The sequence below is a fragment of the Paramisgurnus dabryanus genome, chromosome 20, assembly GCF_030506205.2.
Source record: "Paramisgurnus dabryanus chromosome 20, PD_genome_1.1, whole genome shotgun sequence".
Lineage (NCBI taxonomy): Eukaryota > Metazoa > Chordata > Actinopteri > Cypriniformes > Cobitidae > Paramisgurnus > Paramisgurnus dabryanus.
The window spans coordinates 12,544,222-12,568,447 of NC_133356.1; the positions used below are offsets into that span (position 1 = coordinate 12,544,222).

The 24,226-nt window shown below is 38.8% G+C and overlaps 1 protein-coding gene across 1 annotated transcript in view; it reads left to right on the forward strand.

Moving 5' to 3' along the window:
- The window catches only part of trip11 (thyroid hormone receptor interactor 11), a 33,776-nt gene extending 14,168 nt beyond the window's left edge, over positions 1-19,608 (forward strand). Inside the window, exons 9-22 of the mRNA XM_065296433.2 lie at positions 2,149-2,247; positions 2,459-2,665; positions 3,267-6,005; positions 7,758-8,039; positions 8,370-8,510; positions 8,735-8,928; positions 9,710-9,873; positions 10,339-10,442; positions 10,547-10,646; positions 12,991-13,072; positions 13,178-13,292; positions 17,971-18,093; positions 18,168-18,306; positions 18,449-19,608. Coding sequence (XP_065152505.1) covers positions 2,149-2,247; positions 2,459-2,665; positions 3,267-6,005; positions 7,758-8,039; positions 8,370-8,510; positions 8,735-8,928; positions 9,710-9,873; positions 10,339-10,442; positions 10,547-10,646; positions 12,991-13,072; positions 13,178-13,292; positions 17,971-18,093; positions 18,168-18,306; positions 18,449-18,672 — 4,713 coding nt within the window. The 3' untranslated portion in view covers positions 18,673-19,608. The remainder of the gene's footprint in view (positions 1-2,148; positions 2,248-2,458; positions 2,666-3,266; positions 6,006-7,757; positions 8,040-8,369; positions 8,511-8,734; positions 8,929-9,709; positions 9,874-10,338; positions 10,443-10,546; positions 10,647-12,990; positions 13,073-13,177; positions 13,293-17,970; positions 18,094-18,167; positions 18,307-18,448) is intronic.
- The last annotated feature ends 4,618 nt before the right edge of the window (positions 19,609-24,226 follow it).

Below are 24,226 nucleotides of genomic sequence, written 5' to 3' on the forward strand. Positions count from 1 at the left end.
CTAGCAGAATGTGAACATTTGCTATGACCATCAACTGTACTCAGAACAGCAATTTTTGCATTTGAGGCAGCAATCTCAGCATCTAATTCCAGTTGTTCAATTCTTTTCCTTAGATCCTCCTGTTGTGCTTCAATAGCATGTTTGGCTCTTAAAGCAGCAGCACGTGCCACAAGTGCAGCTCTTTCTGCTTCTGCCTGTACCCTGGCTGATACAGTAGAAGAGCTGCTTTTTGAACTGCGCTTACTACAAGCAGTGACAACCTTTGACACATTTGATACACTGTCTTCTGGAACAACATCATCATCATTGTTTACATCTATAACCCCTTCAGATGGTTTCTGACACAATACAGGTTTAGACAACCATACATTCACATATTCAATAAATTCATTGATTGCAATCATTTTTGCTTTAAACCATACCTCATGTTTCTCACTTTCATCATCAGGTAACAAAATCAACAAAGACTCATGTGCTTCACGTGCCTGTAAACATACCTCATTAAAGCTTTCAAAAACATTTCGTACTTCAGACTCATATTCTTTGTCATCATGCATTAACCTTTTCATTGTCTCTATTATTCTGTGTGCTTTGTTCAATTTAGCCTTTCTCAGACTTTGCAATGAATCAAGCCTTTCAGCCAAAGCCTTTGGAGTTAACTTAATTGTCCTTTTTTGCATTTCAGGCTCGTTTTCATTAGAACACTTGTTTGTTAAAGCAGATTCCACCGCGTTCGAACACTGTTCATCCATCGTAACAAAGTACACAAAACGTTCATAACAAGAAATATGAAAAGTCAATTTGCTACCAATGCATTGGAATTACGCATATATTTTGTGTGCAGACCATGTACATTGTCATTATGTTGCAACAATTTAGGTACCTTTTAATCCAACGCAAATCGACTGTTGTAGCGATCTACCCGATGACTTGAATCCAAAGGGAACAGCCAACTTTATCCATAATGTTGCACACAATCACGTATCCACGAACAGCTGACTTGTTTGCAATAAATCCGTAGCATTGAAAATGTTCCAGGCTCCGTTTCAATGAAGTGGCGTCTTCGTGATCACAAATCATGAAAAGCAGGTTTTTTACTTAATGTTACGGCTTCCAATAAGCTGTAACGTTGGGGAATGTAGAAGGCTTTTGACGCGTGATTAAAAGGTCCATACAGTCGGGAATAAGATTAAAGACAGCTCTTTATTGCTTCATCCAAAACATTCTTCATGAACAGCAATGTATAATCCATATCTTCAAAAACGCCATATCATCAAAGTCACTTAACTCCCCGCACGCTACCAGTTGTCACGGTAAAAAACCGTATGCTTCCTCCCCAACTATACACCTGTCAGTCATTAGACTTGTGCTTAATTATATAGGTCACCAAGTGCCACCTAGTGGACATCAACAAAATAGCTCCTACAAGGGTCTTATCTAGAGAAACTAGAAAAATATCTTATCTTGTCATTTTTGACAAGAAAAAAAAAATGCACTTTTAAACCACAACTTTTCGTCTATCTCTGGTCATGTGACACACCAGCGCGACCTCACGCAATACATCAAGAGGTTACGGAGGACTACGCCCCAGTGTTTACAAGTGTGGAGAAAGACGACAGTTCCGATGTTGTTGTATGTCGAATGATAATAATTAATGTCTTTGTGTCAGTTTATTGTTTAAAATGGTCCGCAAATGTGCGTTTCATATATGTAACATGTGACCTTTCCACGGCATTGCGCAATTACGTGAGGTCGAGCTGGCGCATCCCAGGACCGGAGATAGACGAAAAGTTGTGGTTTAAAAGGTAATATTTTTTATTTTTCTTGTTGTTTCGCAGGATAACTAGAGAAGACCCTTATGCCTCGTTTGGGATCGTTTAGAGTCATTTGAAACTGCAATTTTAAACTGCATTAAAACTGTTAAGTGTTGGGGTCCATTAATATCCATTAAAATGAGAAAAATCCTGGAATGTTTTCCTCAAAAAACATAATTTCTTCTCGATTGAACAAAGATAGACATCAACATTTTGGATGAAACGGTGGTGAGTAAATTATCTGGATCTTTTTTAGAAAATGGCCTAATCCTTTAAATACAATACCTTAAATACTTTGGTATATATTTGATATGTATTTGAATATTTGAATCAGAGTGGTTCAAAAGAAGAAGTGGAACATGCTGATATCCTGGAGCTCAACACCATCATCAACACCCTCAGGAAAGAAAATGAAGAAGTTGAAAGAGATAAGGTTTGTATTTGTTGGGGCAGTTGTGATACACATTATAATCTAATTTAAGATCTATTATACATTATCTATTGTCTGGTTTCTGAACAAAATGTAATTTCCCAAACACTTTTCCTGTCATCGTTCAATCAAACATGATTGGTTGGAGCAGCATTGCTATGTTGGTCTGATTTGAATGCTTAAACATATCTGTTTTTTGTCCATCCACTCTCAGCTTTCGCTGGTTGAGAGACTAAGGCTGACTGAGGAGAGACATGGTGATGGACAGTCACAGAGTGCTATTGAAATGGATCAAGAAATGTCTGACCTAAAGAGCCAACTAGAGCAACGGGAGAATGCTTTAAAACAAGCTAACCTTGATATAGAGACACTCACTGCCGAACTCGAAGTACTGGATAAGCAGAACCAGGAAGCCACACAGGTAACTTTGCCTCTTTTAGACCAATGCAAGTTCCATGCTTGCTAGACTGGCTCTTAAAGGGACACCAGGCTAGTCTGTGTGTTTTTTCTCTATGAAGCACCCTAGTTTCTGGTAGTAAATGCTTTCAAACACACTGTCACAAACTGTTGTCCCTCGCCATGAGCTACCCAGCTAAGCAGAGGAACCGGCTTCAAAACTGCTTATTCCCCGGCTCTGCCATTATACGCATGTTTGCAACAATCGCTAGCAGGGTTTCATTAGCCTTCCTCTGTGCTGGGGATGCTTGTCGTAACTGATCCTGCTTTTCCCGATATCTGAGACTTTGCGAGACTGAAGGATGCGGGTAGGACACACCGAACTTGCAAGTGGGATATTCTTCCTACGGGCAGTAGGGGCGGGCGAGAGAGTCTTCATTCACCCTGTAATGAGTCATTTAACCATATACTGACTTACAGAGATGATTAATTAACACAAAAACATTGCCTGGTGTCCCTTTAATACCAATATGAAAAATCATGCAGGCATTCTGGTTTACAAATCAATGTTTATCTTGTTAAACTAAATGTAGAAATTACATTTTGCAACTTTGTTTTTTCTCTAGCATCTTATTGCAGCGAAAGACAAGATGTCCCTCCAGAAAACTCAGGCTGAGACAGAGATAGCCCGTTTACAGTCAGATCTTAGCTCTTCTCTTGAACAAAAACGGACTCTTCAGCTGGAGCTGGAATCCCAGGGGGAGAAATTAAGTCAAAGTGCCTTCTCCTTGAATGAGCTGCACATGACCAAACAGCAACTGGAAACCACAGTAAAGGAGTTGAGGGACAAGTTGAGCAAGTCACAAGAGCTGGGCAAAGAGCTGCGACTGGAGTCTTCCAACCTTAAGAGGACTCTCCAAGAGAAGGAGACAGAAATTGCTTCACTTCGTGAGGATTTAAATAATTCTGGAGAGCAAGGAAATGAGTTAGACGAACGCAGAAAGGAACTTGAGAGGAGAAATAGAGAGCTCCAAGACTTAAGAACAGAATTAGCAGAAGTGAAATCCTCCAATGAGAGGGTGGCTTCAGAGGACTTTGAATTAAAAATTGAAAACAGGAAGTTGAAAGAAGAAGGTACTCAGGCTTTGGATAAGATGCACTTTTTGGAAAAGCAAGTCCAAGATGCACAGGACTCTCTAAGTAGGGTGTCCCTGGAGAAGGACACTCGCATCGAAGCCCTGAAATTAGAGAAGAGCCAATTAGAATCTGAGCTAAGTCAGATTGAGAAGCGACTATCAGATCAGGACAAGCAGTACCAGCAAACTGTTGAGGAATTGACCAAAGCGCGCTCAATGGATGCTTCTGCATTGCAGACAGAACATGAGCGAATGGTAAAACTGAATCAGGAGAAAGATCTCACAATTGCAGAGCTCAGACGTGAGATAGACCAGATCGTGTCTGATCACAAAGACACCAGCGAGATGCTGGACATCACTGTGGCTGGCCAAAAGCAGCTTACAGAGCTTTTGCAGGAGAAGGACACCTTAGTTGAAACCCTGAAAGCTCAAGTTGCCGAAGCACAACAAGAGCTAGAGACGAGTGTCTTGAGGGCCAAACAAGAGTCTGAGTCCTTGAGAAGGTCGGCGGAGGAGAAAGACAAACAACTTGGAGGCATGAAGGAAGAAAACAGTCATCTTAAAGAAGAGATTGACCGCCTGAGGGATCAACAAAGTAGGCCGCAACTAATGTCAGAGCCACGGACACTAGACATTATTACAGAGCTTGAGACAGAGGTGACCCAGCTCAAAGCTGTTAAAGATCAACTCGAAGAAGAGGTCCAAGCTTTAAGGACAGCATCAGATGAGCAACAGGCCACAGCTTTACGATCACAGCATTCTCTTCAGATGCTACAGAGTGAACTTGAACAAGCACGTTCAAGACATGAACAAAGTTCACAGAATTATGATAAACTCATGAGTGCTAAGGATGAGGAGATTGTGAGGCTTCAGTCAGAGGTACAGGGGCTAAGCACGCAAAGAGAAAGTCAAATACAGTCCATAGACATCCTGCAGGAGGACAAGACCCAATCGTTGAATAGTGAAAACGGCAATGAGAAACATGACCTGTCCAAGGTTGAGATCGCACGACTTGTGAAAGGCATCAAGGAGAAGGAGACAGAGATTAGCCAACTAAATGAAAAGAACCTTTCTCTCACGAAACAGCTTGACCAGCTTGTGGTCTCTCAAAACGAGCTTGGAAAACTCTCGCAGATGGTGCTGCAAAAAGATCTTGAAATCAAAGCACTCCACGCTCGTGTATCTGGTGGGCATGGTCAGGATGTTATGTTCCTGCAGCAGCAGTTGCAAGCCTATGCAGTTGAGCGCGAACAGGTCCTTGCTGTGCTCAATGAGAAAGCACGCGAAAACAGCCAACTCCGCTCAGACTATCATCGCATCATGGACATCATTGCAGCCAAGGAAGCGGCTTTGCTGAAGCTCCAGCAAGAAAACCAGCGTCTGTCCACCATGAGCGATCCTTCAGGCAGTCAAGATATGTTTCGCGAGACCATACAGAACCTCTCCCGCATTATCCGCGAGAAGGATATCGAGATTGACGCCTTGACTCAGAAATGTCAAACCTTGGTCTCTGTTCTCCAGACATCAGGCACCAACGATTCTGTAAACGGTGGCTCGGGGGGAGTTAGCAGCAACCAATTCGAGGAGCTCCTACAAGAGCGTGACACTCTCAAACAACAAGTCAAGAAGATGGAAGAGTGGAAGCAGCAGGTGATCACTACAGTGAGAAACATGCAGCACGAGTCCGCTCAACTGCAAGAGGAGCTCCACAAACTGCAGGGGCAGGTGTCTGCTGATAGCGACTGCAGCAGCAAACTCTACGTGGATTACGCCCGACTTATTCAGAGTTACGAGCAGAAAGAGAAAAAGCTGGGGTCGCTGAGTCAGGAGCTGGCACAGGTGCAGCAGACTATCAGCCAGCTCAGCAGCACCAAAGACGTCTTACTTGGAAAGCTAGACAGTGTCAAGCAACCACCAGAAATTCCTGATATGACTGTTAGCCAGGCTTTTGCACCTCCACACCTAAAGGGGGCAGCACAACCAGTCCAAGATGAGAGTCTAAATCAGGAATTGCAAACATTGCAGAGAATATTAGCAGAGAAGGAGACCATGATAAGAACTCTGCAGGAAAACAATCATCGTTTGTCAAATTCTGCATCTCTGTCTGGGAATGAGCAGAGGAGCCATGCAGAGGAGCTCAAGCAGGCACGAGAGAAGCTAGAATCCTTGCAGCGATCCCTCAGAGAGAAGGATCTACTCATTAAGACCAAAGGAGACCAGCTCAATCAGGTGACTTATAATACTTGAATGATTGTAAGGATAATTGTTGATTCTGGTTCTGGCACCCACAGCACTGCATATTTTGTATGTTTTAAATGAACACACCCAGTTCATGGATCTCTTTGCTAACAACATGGTGATTTGAATCAGGTGTGTTAAATAATGAAGATTTACACATGTTGTCAGCACTTAAAATAAGAACCACAGGCCAAGTTTGACCTGCAGAGGGAGCCATACATCAAATTATACATTGAAGTATAATAAACTTGCAAATGAAATGTCAGTGTTTATTTGATAGTGATACCAAAAAGTTTAGAAACATTTATTTATTTTTTCTTTATTTATTATGGTCACATTTTAGAATAATAGTAAGTAAACTTGTGACGTAAGCAATGCCATTTCTGGATCCAAGCTTCCAATCTCTTCATATGAAACTACAGTCTTATTTATTCATCTAACACATCTATAGATCTATATTTTTAATAAACTAACAGCCTACACTACATTCTTCAAGCTTGAAGCGTCCCAGGACTCCTGGACACCAATACTTGTGGTGTCCACTACATTCTTCAAGCTCATAGCGTCCTGGGACTTAAGACACAGAAGTTGTTGCATGTGACGTCAGACATAATAAGCAGATAAGAACAGAGTGCTGCAGGGATGATGTATATATTAAGGCTAACCCGGAAGTTTGCGGGACACTCACAACAAAAGTTTATGACACGTTTTGCCCAACAAGTTAGTCTTCACAAATGAACATAACTTTTTTGAATTTTGAAGTAAACATTTGGCATTTTATATTTCTAGTAAATGCATTTAAACTTTAAAATTCATAAAAGTTGTATTTATCTGTGAAGATTAACTTGTAGGACAAAACATGTAAGTGTCATAAACTTTTTTTGCACTTATCCAAAAGTATGGGGAAAATGAATTGGCTTTTTAGCAAGGGAACCAGTGTCCCATTAACATCTGGGATTGGCCTACAAAAATACGTCATCCCTGCAGCACTCTATTAGGTTGTGGTTAAAAGCATACAAAATAAATCAAAACTAGGTTATATTCTAACTAGGTTATATATTGGCTTTTTATCAAGCAGCTTTTTGAGGTCTCACCCAGAGATGCTTTTCAAAACGTATTGAAGGAGTTTTCATTCATTCTGGGCTCTTATTGGCTGCGTGTTGTTTTTTTTCCAAAACTAATCCTTTAAAAAAAAAATCAAGCACTCTTTGGGATGGTTTCCCGGACAGGTATTAGACTAGTTTTAGACAAAAAAATGTAAGAGCTTTCCAAACTGAAACCAACTTGTACTGACATATCTTAAAATCCATCAGTGCCCTTTGTTTTTCTTCAAAATGCAAGCCAGTTATGTTTTTAGTAAGGCATGTTTGTTAAAACTAGTTATATTTCATAATTAAACTAAGGCCTAGTCATGGCTTAAGTTAATCCCTGTCTGGGAAACCATCCCTATATGCTAAAGGACTATAGGCCTAATCATTGATGTTTGTGTGACCCAATCTGTAAACACCCGGCTAAAGTAATTTTCACTGTTTTCTACATTAAATCATTCTACATAAAGTAAAGAACATTTTGTGAAAATATAATCACGATAACTTCAATATTAACTGAGTAAGGCCATGTCAAAGATTGAAATCGATGTAAAATAAGTGATTGAAATCAAACTTAATTTGATTAAATTACGAGACTTGAATTTTACAGACTGGGTCACATTAAATTAAACAAGCATTTTGTCTTAAACTCCAGGTGAGTGAAACCTTACGCAACCGTGAGAACGATAATGAGGTCCTGAAGCAGGCTGTCACGAACCTTAAGGAGCGTTCGCTGATTCTGGAGCTTGACGTGAAGAAACTAAAGGAGGAGAATGAAACGATAGCAGCAAAAGTTCGTGAGAAAGAGACTGAATTTCGTGCCCTGCAGGAAACCAACATGCAGGTGTCACTGTTGCTCCGGGAACGAGAGTTTGAGTGCAGTGCAGTGAATGAGAAAGCCACTGCCATGGAGAAGATGTTGAAAGACAAAGAGCAGGTTTGTCTTTTTTTGTATGCATAAGAAAGTGTGAGATTATATAGTGTAGAAGTAGTAGTGAGTGCATCATCTTTTACATTTATCTTCTGGTTTAAGTAAAAAATTGCATTGTTTAAAAAAATCGTTTGTGGTGACACAGAAATGTGGTAATATTTAAAAATGTTACTTTCTCTAAAGACATCTGGGTTAACACAAGAATATATTTTATTGTCCCCCCCGGCTCCTAAATAAGCCACAATGGAAACAATTCACTCTCTTAATGGAAAGTCACTGAAGAACTCTTTTCTGTACTGTTTTGTTTAATGTATGTATTGTGCTTTTGTGCTCCAGGGTAAATCTGGTGAGCTGAACCAGCTGTTGAATGAGGTCAGATCCATGCAGGAGAAAGCTGTGTTGTTTCAGCAAGAAAGAGATCAAGTGATGATGGCCCTCAAACAGAAGCAGATGGAGACATCTGCTCTGCAGAGTGAGGTAGCAAAAGCCAAGATTACACAACCTTTAGTGTTTGCTATTGGCTTAACTGTTCACATCTAAATATTGACTGGTTTGTTTAACCACTATACGTTTGTTCATTCTCAGATTCTTACGTGACTCCAGTCTCATAATACTTTAACCAGTTTTGCTTGAAATTCAAATAAAACCATCTGTAGACATTAATGTATTGCAATATTGATAACCCTACTCTGTGTGTGTAGTTGCAACACACGCGTGACAAGGAACAGCGCCAAAAACAGGAACTGGAACGTCTACGCAATCACCTGTTGGAGATCGAGGATTCGTACACACGTGAGGCTCTCACAGCCGAGGACAGAGAGAGTGAGCTTAGACGAAAAGTGGCACTTCTGGAACAACGTCTGGCATCGTCTTCCAATGCAGTGGAGAGCGCAAGGTGAGAGACACTGGTTTCACACTTGATTTGTTTGCTTGATCCAAATCGTGAAACATAATAAAGTCAGTTTACCTGTGCATGCTTAAAACACTTGTCTGGGGTGCAATTCAAACCCCAGACAATTGTTTCATGCATGCTCAGGGGTAGTTGGAAAACACTTCAAAAACATCTGACATAAAACGGACCAGAAACTCCGATGTGAACGTTTCCCTTAACTCTTTCTCCACCATTGAAGAATTATCTCGTCAATTAAAATAAAACTTTGCATAAAAAACATGTTCCTAAAGGTTTTTAAGTTAATCTACAATACCGTGATTATCCATTAGATGGCGCACTTACCCAATTTATGAAAAACTGAAGCCAAAACGTTATTTACTAATTTTAAACTCTGTGTATTTTTAATAATCGTTTTGAATCTGATCTCTAAAAATTCCTTCAGAAAAAAATCAATTATTTCACCTTTTTGCTAAAAAAGTGTATTTTTAAAGAAAAGCAGAGAAAAAATATAGATGGGATAAAACGTTTTTTTCCCCCGTTTTGTTTATTGTTTGTTTGAAAGCACAGGGGCTGTTCTTTCATTTTATATATTTTTATGTTTATATATTTTTAGAAGAAAAATTTCCTGGAAGGCATTTTGTGAAACTTTTGAAAATCACAAAAATGCTGGCTGGCAACTTTTAAAAAAAATAACTGGCAGCGAATGAGTTAATTATGATTTTCTGTTGTACTCAGTATATTAGTTAGGTTTTACTAATGTTTGAGTATATGTCTTTTTGTGTAGTCAACAGGCCAGTTTGCAGGTGGAGTCGCTTCAGGAGCAGCTGAATGGTGTTGTTCGACAAAGAGATGAGGCTTTGCTTCAACTTGGTGCTGCTCAGGATCAGGTCAATCAGTATGCAGTGTCACTATCTAACCTACAGATGGTGCTAGAACAGTTTCAGCAAGGTAAGAGTTCACTTATCCAAACCTACTGTATACAAATTTATATGAATATTATCATATACTATAGCAACTTTTGAAATATTTTACTTCACTTTTTTTTTAAATACACTTTCATATTTAAAAATTACTTTCAATGTTAAAATTTGTATTAGTATGCAGAGAAAACTGTCTGCAGGACTGTCATGCTTTTTCAATGGAAGAGTAGGTGTGTTTGGGATTTTTTTAATTGTTACATTTATTTTCTAAAATTGTGTTTTGTTGCACATAAATTACTCACTTGATGTATTGTTTATAAATATGAATTATGTCAAATATATTCTTTTTGTTTGGATTTTTATGCCCATGACAACAGTTACAAATTAGAGTAAGTTTTAAAATGAAAATCTGAGTATTTTTGGTTTTAAGAAGGCGGATCCAGAATAAGTTTGCCTACTTTAACAGACAATTGATGTCTCTGTGTCTTTGCAGAAGAAAAAGCCATGTACTCCGCTGAGCTAGAAAAACACAAGAGAGAAAAAGAAGAATGGAGGAAGAAAGCAGAGACTGCTAAGGACAAGGCGGCAGCTCTGCAGGTCATTACAAACACACACGTGTATACACTTCTATTCTTCCTGCATATGCTTTACTTAACACAATCCTGTATATAGACTTTAAATATCTGTGTGTGCAATTTTAGATAAATCTGGATGAGGCAAACGCTGCACTAGAATCAGCCTCACGCCTTACAGACCAACTGGACCTCAAAGAGGAGCAGATAGAAGATCTGAAGAAACAAGGTGGGTCGAAGTGTACTTTACACGTTACAACATAAGCAGTGTTAAACCAGACCAGGTTCGTTTCCTGAAGGCAGTATTGTATTGAAACCAGATCACAGATCAGACAAAGCCAGAGCTTTCTAAAAACAGGCCATAAACAGGGCATTGTCTCGAAATATCTGTGTACTCACGAAACCACTGAAACTGAATCAAATTGATGGTACTATACATGCCAGAGCAGTATGTGGTGATGTAATTCTGCCACAGGTAAGCACTAGAAGAGGAGAAGACGACTTGGAGCTTGTGCATAAACCTCATTGTTGTCCATATATTTATTTGTTGTTCATCGTAGTCGCAATGGAGCAGATGATTTTGCTTTAGTAAAGCTAATAGGCTCACTACCTTCTTCTTCTGTAACACGAACTCAAGGATGCAGTTCGCCATTGTTGTTGGCGTAGGGGTGTCTGATTAAGGTCGAGAGTTGGGTTGATGACATCCAGTGGCAGCTGGTGACTTCTTTTTTTTGAGGGTGCACGATGCGAAGTTCTTCACAACATGCATGTAGCCCGTCATGTGTGTGGTTTGTAATTTCAAAATATGTGTTCGGCGCGTCGAGTGAACCTGTGTGCATCACGTGTCTTGTCAAAATAAGTGCCTGCTGCAGACCCTTCTAAAGGGTTTATGATAAAAGAGACGCTCACGTTTGCCAAATACTCGCATAATCTCATGTGTAATCAGAGTTTACTGTAAAGGGAGTGTCTGTATTTTGTGAACATTAGCGTCTCTTTTATCATAAACGGCTTTGACACGTCTGCAGCAGGCACTTATTTTGACAAAACACGTGATGCACATGGTTCACATAACGCAACAAACACATATTTTGAAGACATGAACAACACGCATGACACTTCAAACACCACTGATGACTTTGTTGTTTAAAATGGGATGTACACACAAAACCCCAAGGGTGTCAATTTCAGATTTCTGGGTGTAGCATTTTCAGGCTTCCAAAAATCGGCCCCATTTTTGACGTAATGCTGATATGATACAACATTTTTACGTATGCAGCTAAATGGGTTTTTGTGTGGTTGGGCTCTAAATAAAAACATTTGCCACCAACAAGAGTTTCATATGGAGCAAATGGTACAAAAACATTTCCATGGGCCCTAAAATCATTCATTTTTCAATGAGAGCCAGCGGCGAGCTATCTTGGATAGTCGCACAGCACGTCTTGGATGGTGTAAGCATCAAGGAGAGTTGAATTCAGGTAAACTTTATGGTAATGAGCTATGACGCGGTTCTGTGGCAACCAATCGGAGGGCGGAAACCAATAGAAGAATGCATTCAATCGTTAATCTTTATCTGTAATGTTGTTGGCAGGGCAGCCAGAGCGTTTTTGATGCTCCGCCTCCCACCGTACAGTAGCAGCACTCCTAATTTCATTCTGTATATTGATGATAAATGCATTTAATTTAATTCTGTTTAATTCAGTAGGTTTGGTACTGGTTTAAGGAACCATTAAGTTGTCAGAATATTTAGGACATCTATGCATTCTACCCTTTGATGTGATTTATATGATTAATACCAGAGATAAAGCAGCACTGTGTGTGTGTATGAGACAGATGGAAAGAGCGGCAGCCAGATCTATAGATGGTTAAGATATCTTACATTCCTTCACAGGATTTTTATTTTTCAGTTGCCAAATCTTGTGTCGACAAAGATAATCTTTTTCCATCCACACTGTCTTTCATTATCCAGCTTTCTCCCCCCCCCCCCCTTTCTTGTCCTTTCATATTCTATCAGGCTTCAGATCAACAATATAGGGCTGTCAGTCACAGCATATGTCAGCGAACGAAATCTTTTTTGCTTAGCTAAGCACAAGTGAAGCCGTCATACATTCCAGGGTGTTAGTGCCGACAGAAACACTTTTACTTTCTTATCGCTCAATAAGCTTGGTCTCTAGAGGTAAAGTCTCAGAGGAAAAGGATTTCCATAAGTAGAACTGCCAAGCGGTCTGAATCAACAAAGGGTGTTAAAGATAAAGGCATTCAGAGCAAATCACACACACACACTTTTATTCTTTTATGACTTCATGAGACATTCCCAGACCCACTTAAACCCATACCATTGTTATTTCTGTTTATCTCAAGGCGCACATGCACATACTTATTATTTCTATACAAACACTTGTTCTCCGCTGTTTACCTTAGCACTTAACAAAGTCGTACCACTTTCTCTGTCTGCCAGATAAAATTGGCTTTGGTGGGTAAATAAAACTCGCCAGTGAGTAATGACCTTAACTGTAACTGCAATTAATGATAAAACGGAGAGAAATGTCACACACTTATGGGTATTTGTGTTACAGTGGATATAAGACAGGAGATGTTGGAAGAAGCTCAGAGGAAACTGATGAACCTCCTGAATACCACAGAGGGCAAAGTTGATAAGTGGGTCCAAATTACATTGCTTTTTATATTTATTTGAATAAAAATATTTTTAAAAGGGCGTTCCTGTGAAATGTCACCCACTAACATGAATATCTTTTGCCACAGAGTTCTCATGAAGAATCTTTACCTGGGTTATTTTCATACCCCGCAAAACAAGCGTCCTGAGGTGATGAGGCTTATGGGTAATGTGCTTGGATTGGACAGAGATGAGGTGAACGAGGTAGGTGGACAATTTTCTTTTCTGAGGCTTTCTCATCTCACAAATTTCTCTTCATTCTTCTCTTTCTCGATTCTTTTACACAAACACACACCTGCATGATTTTTATGGTATTCATCAGACATCTTTATGTCCAAAGAGGAGGTGCAGATCAATTTTTTTGTTCATTATTTCTAAACATCTTAAAGGGACAGTTCACCCCAAAATGAAAATTCTGTCATCATTTTCTCACTTGTAACTTTGTTACAAACCATCATTTTCTCACTTGTAACTTTGTTACAAACCTGTATAAATTTCTTTGTTCTGATGAACTCAAAGAAAGAATGTTGCTAACCAAAGTAATTATTGACTTCCATAGTAAGGGTGTCACGATTTCGATTTTAAATCTATAGAAATTAAGGCACAACCTCGAACTTCGAATAAAAAAAATGGAATCGTCGATGCTGCCACGCCCCCATGTAACATCCTGTCGGCATGCCAAGCGAAAAAAAACCACACGTGTTGAGTGCTGTGCGTCAACCTCCTCTAACTTCGCTAGCTATAGCCAGTTAAAAGATAGCATGGCAGATGTAGGAGACACCACGCGTTGGTCTTTACCCTTTACATGAGGAACAAAAAACAGCATGCGCCTCCCGATTGAGTCCAGCCTACTTTATAAGCACGTGCACATGCACATCAGAGCGGCGTCTGTGACAGGACCGGTCATTTATCTGACCTGAGATCTGTTTAAGTTTCACAACAACTTATTTCAGTTGCTTAAGAGTTATGAAAACAGCATTTAAACATGACTTATTGGGGTATAGTCTCACAATCTCGTCTGACGGTAATAAAAATAAGTTTTTAAGGTGCAAAGTATCTCCGGGTTCAAGGTCAGATATTATATTTCATAAAAGTTTAGTCTAAAAATGGCATACTAACCTGGGCCCGGTTCCCCGATATAGTTCACTCTTAGCGTGCTAAGAAGACTCAAAAAGATATATCTTACCAAAGTTGTTGATGTTCCTAAGTGTGTTCCCCGAAGTGTCTCTTAGGAAGCTTCTTAACACGCTGCCTCTAAGAACGACGTACAATGGCGCTGTCCCAAGTAAAGGTGCTGAATTATTTGCGATCGATCATTCAGGGATCGATTTTCCACTTCACGCGAAGGTGCATTACGACGTTAAGAAAGACAACACGTTATATACAAATGGAACATTACTCAAATTATTCCAGTCACATTTATTTTAACATAGTTTAAGTTATCCGTAAAATATAAACTATTAATTAAATTATCAAATTGTCAGTAATACGGGTAGACGAACAGGGTATCCCTCGCTATTTATCCACCCTCCTTATCCCGTTGTGCCACTTGTGCCGCTTCTTGACATGGGTTTTGACTTTAAAAAAATATGTAATACACTTTTATACGAATGTTAAGGTACTTAACAATCAGAATTGATAGGCAAGCAGCTGCAGTATTTCTGTTTAATGCGGTATTGCTTACCATTAATGTTTTCAATAAAAAGCAACCTAGTTAGATAGAGAATATGGTCTGAGAAGATCTAGCAGCTCCATAATGAGTTGTCTTGGAAGGCGGTTTTTTTATTTAGCCACGTCAATGTCAAAAGGTTTAAGGGTTGACGAATAAAAAAATTGGCATGGATTAAACAGTTACGCGGCCGGTGTTGTGTGGAAGTCTGATATGTTTCCCTTTAGTGTAGTGTTTTTATAGCATTTTTATCACATGATACGTTTATTCTTTATATACATTGAAAGTTTTAATGGCTACTGAGATGTATATGTGTGCATTTATGAAATGTATCTTGACTGTTCTTGATTGTAAGTCAATTATTTTTACAGTATGAATCATATTATATGTATAATATATATTTATTATGTTTGGAAACTTAACAGTTTTAAAACAAACAGTAGAGAAAAAAAGAAAAGAAAAAGACAGGCTATATGTTAAAAGACATAAAACTGTCAAATATGAAATATTTAATAAATTGTATAATAGAATACATAATATTATTGCTTTTTAGTATAACCAATTGAAATCTTTCATCTTTCTAAATAAATTATAAATGTAACGTGATGAAAACGCTATAAACATAGAGGGAACAGACTTCAATGAGGAAGAAACACCGGCGCCGTCTTTGATTCATTAGTTCTGATACCAAATAAAGTCAACTGCATAAATAGTCCTGTATCCATTGCAAACATATTTTATTAAAAGTCTTAAAAATGTCCATAACATAAAATCATTGTCAGCATACCATAGTTTGACTTGTACTGCGCTGCGCTGATTTCTAAAGACAGCGGCGATAGCGTTTTGCGCTCAAACAACGCTAAGAGAGAGCTTACGAATGGTCCAGACCAACCTTACGAAAGTGTGACTTACAGAAGATATACTTAGCGTACGAACGTTTTGGGAATCGTGCCATAGAGTTAAGAGAGAGGTTAAGGAATAGGTTAAGAACTACTTAGCGATAAGAACGTTTTGGGGAACCGGGCCCTGTTCTTTAAAAAAAACGAGAAATGAATCATGACCTTTAAATTGGAAATGTAACCGAATCGAGGATTTGGAGAATCGTGACACCTCTATTCCATAGTATTCTTTTTATCATACTATGGAAGTCAATGGGTTCTCTGATCGGTTTGCTTACAAAAAGTCCTCAAAATATCTTCGTTCATGTTCATCAGAACAAATAAATATCTGAACCCTTTTGTGAAACACATCCTCCTCCTCATTTTATTACAATTAAGTGTGGTTCTTATCTAAAATGTGGGTTTAACATTTGACCTCCAGATCTCCACGCCTCTCTCTGTTATTTGCAATGTTAGTATTTTTTTTATCATCTCATTTTATATCAGTGTATCAGATGTTTTAAAAAGGTTTTCCACTTGATGTGTTTAGTTTGGCATAAGTTAAGCTGCCCACACTTTTGCTGCCTGGTGATAAAGACCCTTTGAAGGATCCTTTCACTTACTGCTGGTAATCTGGGTATGGAGACCTTGGCAGGACAGCCTGTGCTAAATGACATGTCAGCATTGTTGAAAACCCTGCTCGTTTAAGGCCAAGCATAAATGTTCTTTTTTTTAACTCTGAACTGTGGACCACAGTGAGGTTTAAGTGAGTAAAGGATGAAAGGCTGAATTTCTTGATGGCAGTGACATTAATTAAGTGGCTTAAAGGACCCCTTTAACGAAATCACCGTTAGTTTGAGGCGTTTATAACATGCATTTGAAAAAGCAAGACTCGTCAAACATAATAATTATACATATTCTTTATCATCATGAAAATACCTGAAAAGGTTTAAAGAACAGCATTACAAATATATCCATAAGCCATTTCCTGGAGCTGCGCATGTATGGTTCTTCATCTGCAGTGCATATTGAGTTTCTGCACGAGAGCGCCCCCTGGCTTTTTGATTCAGCTGCATTTCAACGTAATTCATTGTGAAGCATAGCAAGCGTCATCGGCCGATATATCAGTTCACCCTTAGCGCAATCAATGTGACATCACATTGCTAGGGGATCCCCAACAGCATGTTTTGTGTGACTGTTGCGGTTTAAAGGAGATTACACATAGAAGAATAGATGGATTTGTATAATACCAGGATTTTTCTGGCATACTGGCAACTCATTTTCTGATAGAAACATTTAAAAAGTGCATTTTATTTTAGATTAGGGGGGCTTTAAGTCTGTCTGGGATAGGCTAAAATCTATTTCAGCGCACGGGTCTAAAGGTTACCTCTGTTGGTCACAAATAGTGACAGCACACTTTATAAGAACAGTATTTTTATTTTTTCTTTGGGTTAAAAAAAATAATTTAGTAACGACTTCTAAAGCTTGAACCAAACCAGCTAGAGTTTAATCACAACAGAACTTTTGATTTAACGCAAAAAGCTAAACGTTTTTCAAACGTTTTCTATAGTTTATATTCTTATGTAATGTTTTTAAACTTACGATGAGAGAGAGAGAGAGAGAGAGAGAGAGAGAGTTAGAGAGAGAGAGAGAGAGAGAGAGAGGCACACAAGTAGTGAATTAGGTGAATGGTTCATGCCAATTCTGCACCAAAAGCATTTCCTTACCCACAATCCTGTCGTAAGCTGTGGTCTGGCAGGAGAGACTCCAGCCATTCAGCAAGTGGTGAGCAGAATTATCCAACAGGCCAGACAGAGAGAGAGAAAGAGAAAGTAAATATATCTGTTTCTGTGTCAGACAATCCACTTTCCACTTCAACCCATATTTTTTTCATTCACTCTTTCATTTTTTTCCCTCTACTCGCACCTTCCTCACATAATTTTTTTTCAGTGCTACACATGAAGTTTTCCACTCAAGCCTGTGTTTACAACCCTAAATATATGTGACCCAGTGTGTAAAAACCCAGCTAAAGTAATTTTTGTGATTTTTACAGTTTTCTACAAAAAATAAAGAACTACATAATGTAAAGGACATAACTTTGATATATACTTTGATATATTTAATATTTAGACTGTTTAGCATTGAAAACAATGAGTGAAATCACATAATTAGATAATGAGACTTTTTCATGGATTTCACAGACAGCGTCACATATCTTTACCCGTCAGCTTTCCTGGAAAATTCCCTCATGCACCTCGGCCGAATATGTTGGTTTTATTTTTCGCATCCACTATAAGCTGATGTACTTTCCTACTCTTTTATTTGTTCTGTATAGTTGTTACAGCAAGAGGGAAAGAGTGGGGTGACTGGTTGGGTCTCAAGTTGGCTTGGAGGAAGATCTGCTCAGAGCGTACCCAACACCCCACAAAGACCTACACATGTACAGAACCTCAATTCGGTGAGTACATTTACTCTTCTGTACACAATGACCCGTCTATACTATCATTGTCTTACACATACCTGTGTTTTCAGTCCTTCTCTGAGATGTTTGTAAAATTCCTGGAGGTGGAGTCTAGTCCTGCACTTCCTGCCCCTAAACTACCTGTTTATGACATCAAGCCTCTAAGTGCGCCCCCATCTGGCCGCAATACTGCTAGCACACCTGCATCAGGTATAGCGTTGCATAAAACACAAACACAGCATGTGAATGTGAGATGCACACCAAGCATTGTCAGTGAACTTTATGTATTAAAGTTAGATTATAAATTTAAACTGTATATAATGATGTTGCTCTGATGTTTGTGTTTTTGCAGGTGTTTCTGGCCCAAGTAAGCGTCCTGGAGATTCAAACCCCTTCCTGGCACCTCGCTCTGCAGCCGTACCCCTCCTCAATCCTGCAGGTTCAGGCAGCACTGCAGGCGGTGGGGGTCACCTGCTTATGAAGCCCATCTCTGACCGCCTGCCCACCTTTACACCTGTACCTGTTTCTGCTGAGGCCAGCGGTGGGGCTGTACTGAAAGATTTGCTTAAACAGTGATTGGCCACCTGTACTGCCACTCAAAGCACTTTAGCTTATTAGGACACTCAAGACACTAAAAGCCCTTCTGGAGAAACAGAAAACTGGATCACGTGCAAAAGCCATGGACTCAACCAGAATAGCAGATTGCCAGCTGTGCTTAAGGGCTGACTGTGCCCATCAGACTTTATTTTTACTAAATCGAGTTCTGTTTGCAAACTGAAGAAGATGATGTGATTTGACCCATTCTTTTGACCCAACATTTAATGTCCAGCAAACATTCACTTTTTCATATTTAGACAGGTTAAATGTCCTGTTTAATGTGTTTCTATGAGAGACTGTCTCATGCTGTATGGCTCCCACTAAACAAACAGATGTATTAAATCTTTTGAAGATCTTATTGATAAATCCTCCTTTCTTTGAAAAGCTATAAAATGTTTGGCCCTTCTGCATAGCAGGCACAGCAGTTCAATTTAATGAAGGAGTGATGTTTGATCTCTGATGCACAGTAATAGTATTTATTTCAACATCAGTCATGTTGTTTAAGAGAAACTTATATGCAATATTCGGACCTTTCTAAGGCAGAGAGATGAAATGTGTGTGTGTGTGTATATATATATTTTGGGAAATAAAGTCGCACACATAGTGGAAGTACAAAAATTCAGTGTGAACATTAATCTGACTTTAATTACAAATACAAATGTTTTACAACCAAATAAAGACGCCATCTTCTTAAGGCTCAATATGAAGATATTTGTTTTCGAGAGACAAAATGGCCTTAGTAATTCTTTATTCAGTTTTGCTATATTTCATAACAGTTGGGTGCATTTGATTATATACATGTAAGGTGTATTTATACATTCAGGGTATATATTTTGCGTGGTTGTTTAGAGTTGATCGATCTTTATGATGACATTCAACAGCCCTTCTGTCAAAATAAACTTTTCTTTACTCATATTTGCATATCTTATTTTTTTTTTCATGAACCATACATGTATCTCTGTTATCTCTAGCTATGTGTCAGATTTTCACAATGGATCAAAACTGTGTATTATGTTCTTACGTTGTTGTAAGACGCAGATAATAATTTACAGTTGCATGCCCCTCATAAACACTGTGAACTGAAGAAGGCAGGACCTTTGGTAGTTTTATAATCTGAATAATTTAAGAAGACACTGTAATCCTTAAATTGCCATCTCTTCTTATATTCTGTGAAGCTGTTTTTATAAGGAAATTGTGGATTTGTTGATCTTTTGCGTCTGTTTTCTTTATCCCCTTGCATTTTGTGCAACAGAAAGGCTGTAATTTAGAATTGCTTATGGAGGCAGTGGTCTACAGCATTATCGGACCAGATTAACCTCAAAAGGGAATATCCGTCTCTCCCAGTCTGTCTCTGGAGAAAACCCTGTCTGGAATTCCAGTTGTAGTGTGACCGCGTCTGATACAGCTGTTTGTTCACAGTAATCTGGTGCATAGATTACTCAAACTTCTGGCTAGTTTAAATCTATATTTATATCGTCATCCATTTTTGGATATACTGTAAACAAACCGTTATAGGTTGTATTATGAAAAGAGGTTGTTGTGGGTTTGATTCAGGTGACGCACATAAAGAAAAAATTTAGCTTGAATGCACTGTAAGGAAGTTTGGATAAGCATCTGCCCTAAAATGTGAAAATGTAAAAAATAGAAGCTAGTATGGCTGCTGATATGTAGTAGCCTATAAAAGCAAACGCTTTGATGGTAAGGCTGGGCAAAAAATAGATTTTTCGATTAATCGTTTTTTTTACGTGGTCGATTCAAAACTCAAAGGCCACGAATCGACTTTTTTCGCAAACATTGAACGCAAGATTAAGGTTAATCTAATTAATAGTCTTCTCCACTAGATGTCACCCTCTTTTTTTGCCTTGCGCGATGTTACCAAGGAGCAAGAGGCGAGCCTGTCATTCATCATTAAGTACTTAAAATGGCGGTTTCAGGTGCTTCGTTGACGTTGATGCCACCTTCACATAAAAAGTCAGAGGTATGGAAGCATTTTAGATTTCGCAAGCAAGGCGACGACGACAGCGCTGTGAACAAGAACAAAGCTATATGCGTGATTTGTAATGTAGGGGTGAAATGCTGTAGTAATATTAAATCTTTATTGAGTTGAATCGAGAATCGGAATCGATTCGATAGCTTGTGAATCGAAATCGAATCGATCTGGAACAGTACCCAGCCCTTAAGAGCGCTTACTAAATGTAAATTTAAATAGACAGGTGATGTGAGGTAAAAGTTTCACATGTTGCATGGTCACATTTTCTGTGGTGCAGTAACATTTAGGATATTTTTAAGGATCTGTGTTGCTCCGGTTGTGCTGCTCGGTGGGGGTGTTGGAGATAGTGAATGTAAGCAGGTGTCACATTTTAATGCGAACTTTTCTCACACACCACTCAAGGCATGACAAAATAACCCAGCGCTAACCAAGGAACACCTGCTTCAGTTTTCCACATTCCTCAGCAGTTTTCCCTCATTAGACTGTGTACAGTTGAACTGTCATAACTCTACTGGGTGTTTTATCAGCGTCAGATTAAGCCTGAATTTTTTTTTTTATATATAAAAATCTACTCAAAATGGTTTTTGCCTAGAAGGCGTATTAGTTTGGCAGAATTTATTTTAATAGATTTCTGGGAAAAAAATTCACTTGAGACTTACTGAGCTGTGCTGAGCATGCATCAGGCTGGGGATATTTGACACACAGGGGTGTTGTCTCGAGTATTACAGTAAATCAAAAGTCAGTTGCACGTGTTTTATCTAGCAGTGGTTTTGTATGCATGTTTTAAACACCTAGTTCAAAACAATAGAAGTTATAATATTTGTGAATTCTGTTTTATAAAAATAAAAATATTTAAAATAAAAATAAAATAAAAATTTGCTATAACTTTTGATGTTAAGCCAATATATATGGCAGGTATGGAAATGTCACATTTTAAATAGATTTATGCCATTAATTTTCTAAATCAACTTCCAGTAATAAGATTTGTTGCCCAACACAATTTTTCGATATTATTCACAAATATAACAAAAGTATAAAAGATCCCGTATGAGGGGGAATTCTAGCTAAATTCATCATTAAAGGGCACCTATCATGGAAAATCCACTTTTACGAGGTGTTTGTGCATAGTGTGTGTTGGAAGTGTATGAACACAACCACCCCATGCTCCTTGTTTTTAATCTCCATTAAACCAAAGCAGTCTCATTAGACATGCCGTTTTGATTCTCTTATCAATGTGAGGTCACGTTGTTAAAGCCCTGCCCACTTACAGTCCTGCATTACCATAGTTTCCACCCTCAGCGAGCTGTACTCTGTCCACTAGATACTATCGTCTAAGACTGTATCAATAATGTTAATAGTGTATTAAAGGGATAGTTCGGCCAAAAATGATATTAAACCCATGATTTACTCACCCCCAAGCTGTCCGAGTTGCATATGTCTATCGTTTTTCAGACAAACACATTTTCGGATATTTTATAAAATGTTTTAGATCTTTCAGTTGATTAAATGTAATGTTACGGGGTCCACCCATAGTCCACGACCTTCAAGACCAAAAAAAGTGCGTCCATCCTTCACAAATTAAATCCAAACGGCTCCAGGATGATACACAAAGGTCTTCTGAGGGTAAAACGCGCAGTGTTGTTGTAGAAATATCCATATTTAAAACTTTATTAACGAAAATAAATACCTTCCGGTAGCGCCGCCATCTTAGTCGCGTCCGCACTCAGGAGAGAGTATTAGCGTAGTGTACGCACTTTTCTTAGTGACGTATGACAAATTCGGAGGGCGGGGGCACAGAGCAGCAGCAGAGTAGCCTCCGTAGGCTGTGTAAGCTCTCATCCTGAATGCGGACCCGACTAAGATGGCGGCGCTGCCGGAAGGTAGTTATTTTCGTTAATAAAGTTTTAAATATGGATATTTCTACAACAACACCGCGCGGATTACCCTCAGAAGAACTTTGTTTATCATCCTCCTGCCGCTTGGATTTAATTTGTGAAGGATGGACGCACTTTTTTTGGTCTTGAAGGTCGTGGACTATGGGTGGACCCCGTAACATTACATTTAATCAACTGAAAGATCTAAAACATTTTATCAAATATCCGAAAATGTGTTTGTCTGAAAAACGATGGACACATGCAACTCGGACAGCTTGGGGGTGAGTAAATTATGGGTTTAATATCATTTTGGCCGAACTATCCCTTTAATGGTAAAAAAATAGGGGCTTTTTGGACATCTTAAAATAAAGGAGCTGTAGGGTATTTTGAGCTGAAACTTCACAGACACGTTCTGGGCACACCTGAGACATATATTACACTCTAAAAATGGCTGGGTTATTTTTGACCCATAATGGGTAAATATTGGACAGAACACGTGCTGGGTTAAAAATTGACCCAAGCTGGGTTATTTAAACCCAACTTCTGGGTTATTATAACCCATGGATGCACAACAACAACCCAACATTGGGTCATTTTAACCCAGCACAGGATCATTTTTAACCCAGCACTTGTATCAAAAATAACCCAGCCATTTTTAGAGTGTACATCTTGTGAAAAGGCCATAATAGGTGCCCTTTAAGCAACCTGTTGAAGGGTTTCATAAATAAATACACTCTTAAACTTATTTTCAACCCAATGCTGGGTCAAAAAGCCTGTTGGGTTAATATTAAACCCATGATGGGTTATTTAATCCGAAAATGTTGGGTTGTTATAACCCATTGTTGAGTCAAATATAAACATTTTCTGGGATAATTTCAACCACGCTGTTTTGCTCGTGCCTAATTGGACCAACGCTGGGTTAAAAGTAACTCACTGCATCTTCCTCTTTTGCAGTCACATCTGGTCTGCTAGATATGCCAAAGTCATTCTGCAATAAACAGCAATTAATCAACAGACAAACAGACAAGACAAGCAAGTTTATATAAAATGTCAATAAAAACAAATGTTGTGTTTTTGTGAATGTGCAGCCTTCATTTCAACTATGTGGACTGAATGTGTCAACATCTTAGAGGTTCATACAAGGCAATTTCAGTATATTTACACTGCAGGGCAGGTTGACATATCATTGTGACAGTCATGCTCTGATTTAATACGATGGTAGTCAATTCTAATGGTAGTAAAGTCTCTCTTGCTATTTCCAAAGTTTTTTATTTACTTGTTTGACAAACACTTTTATCCAAAGTGACTTGCAGTCTATTCAAATTGTCTGAACAAGTCATTTTAACTGTTGCATTAGGAAAAAAGTTTGTTTTGCTAACACAAAGCTACAGGGAGATTTTCTAAAGCTTCCATTAAAAGTGAGTAGGTTTTAATTGTACCATTGAATAAACCTCATCTTGCTTTACAAGTAGCCTAAATGATTTGATGGTTGATAGGATTTGATGCATGAAGTGATGACTGTAAGTGAGCGTACATAAATTTAAGCAGAAATTAATTATGGGTAATTTTCACAGATTCCTAGCTCGATTTTCCTCATCGTCTTCCCTTTTTTTTTTTTGCTCCCCGAACGCGCTTTCCTTTCCAAAAAGGGCCGTCTGTCTTTGATGGG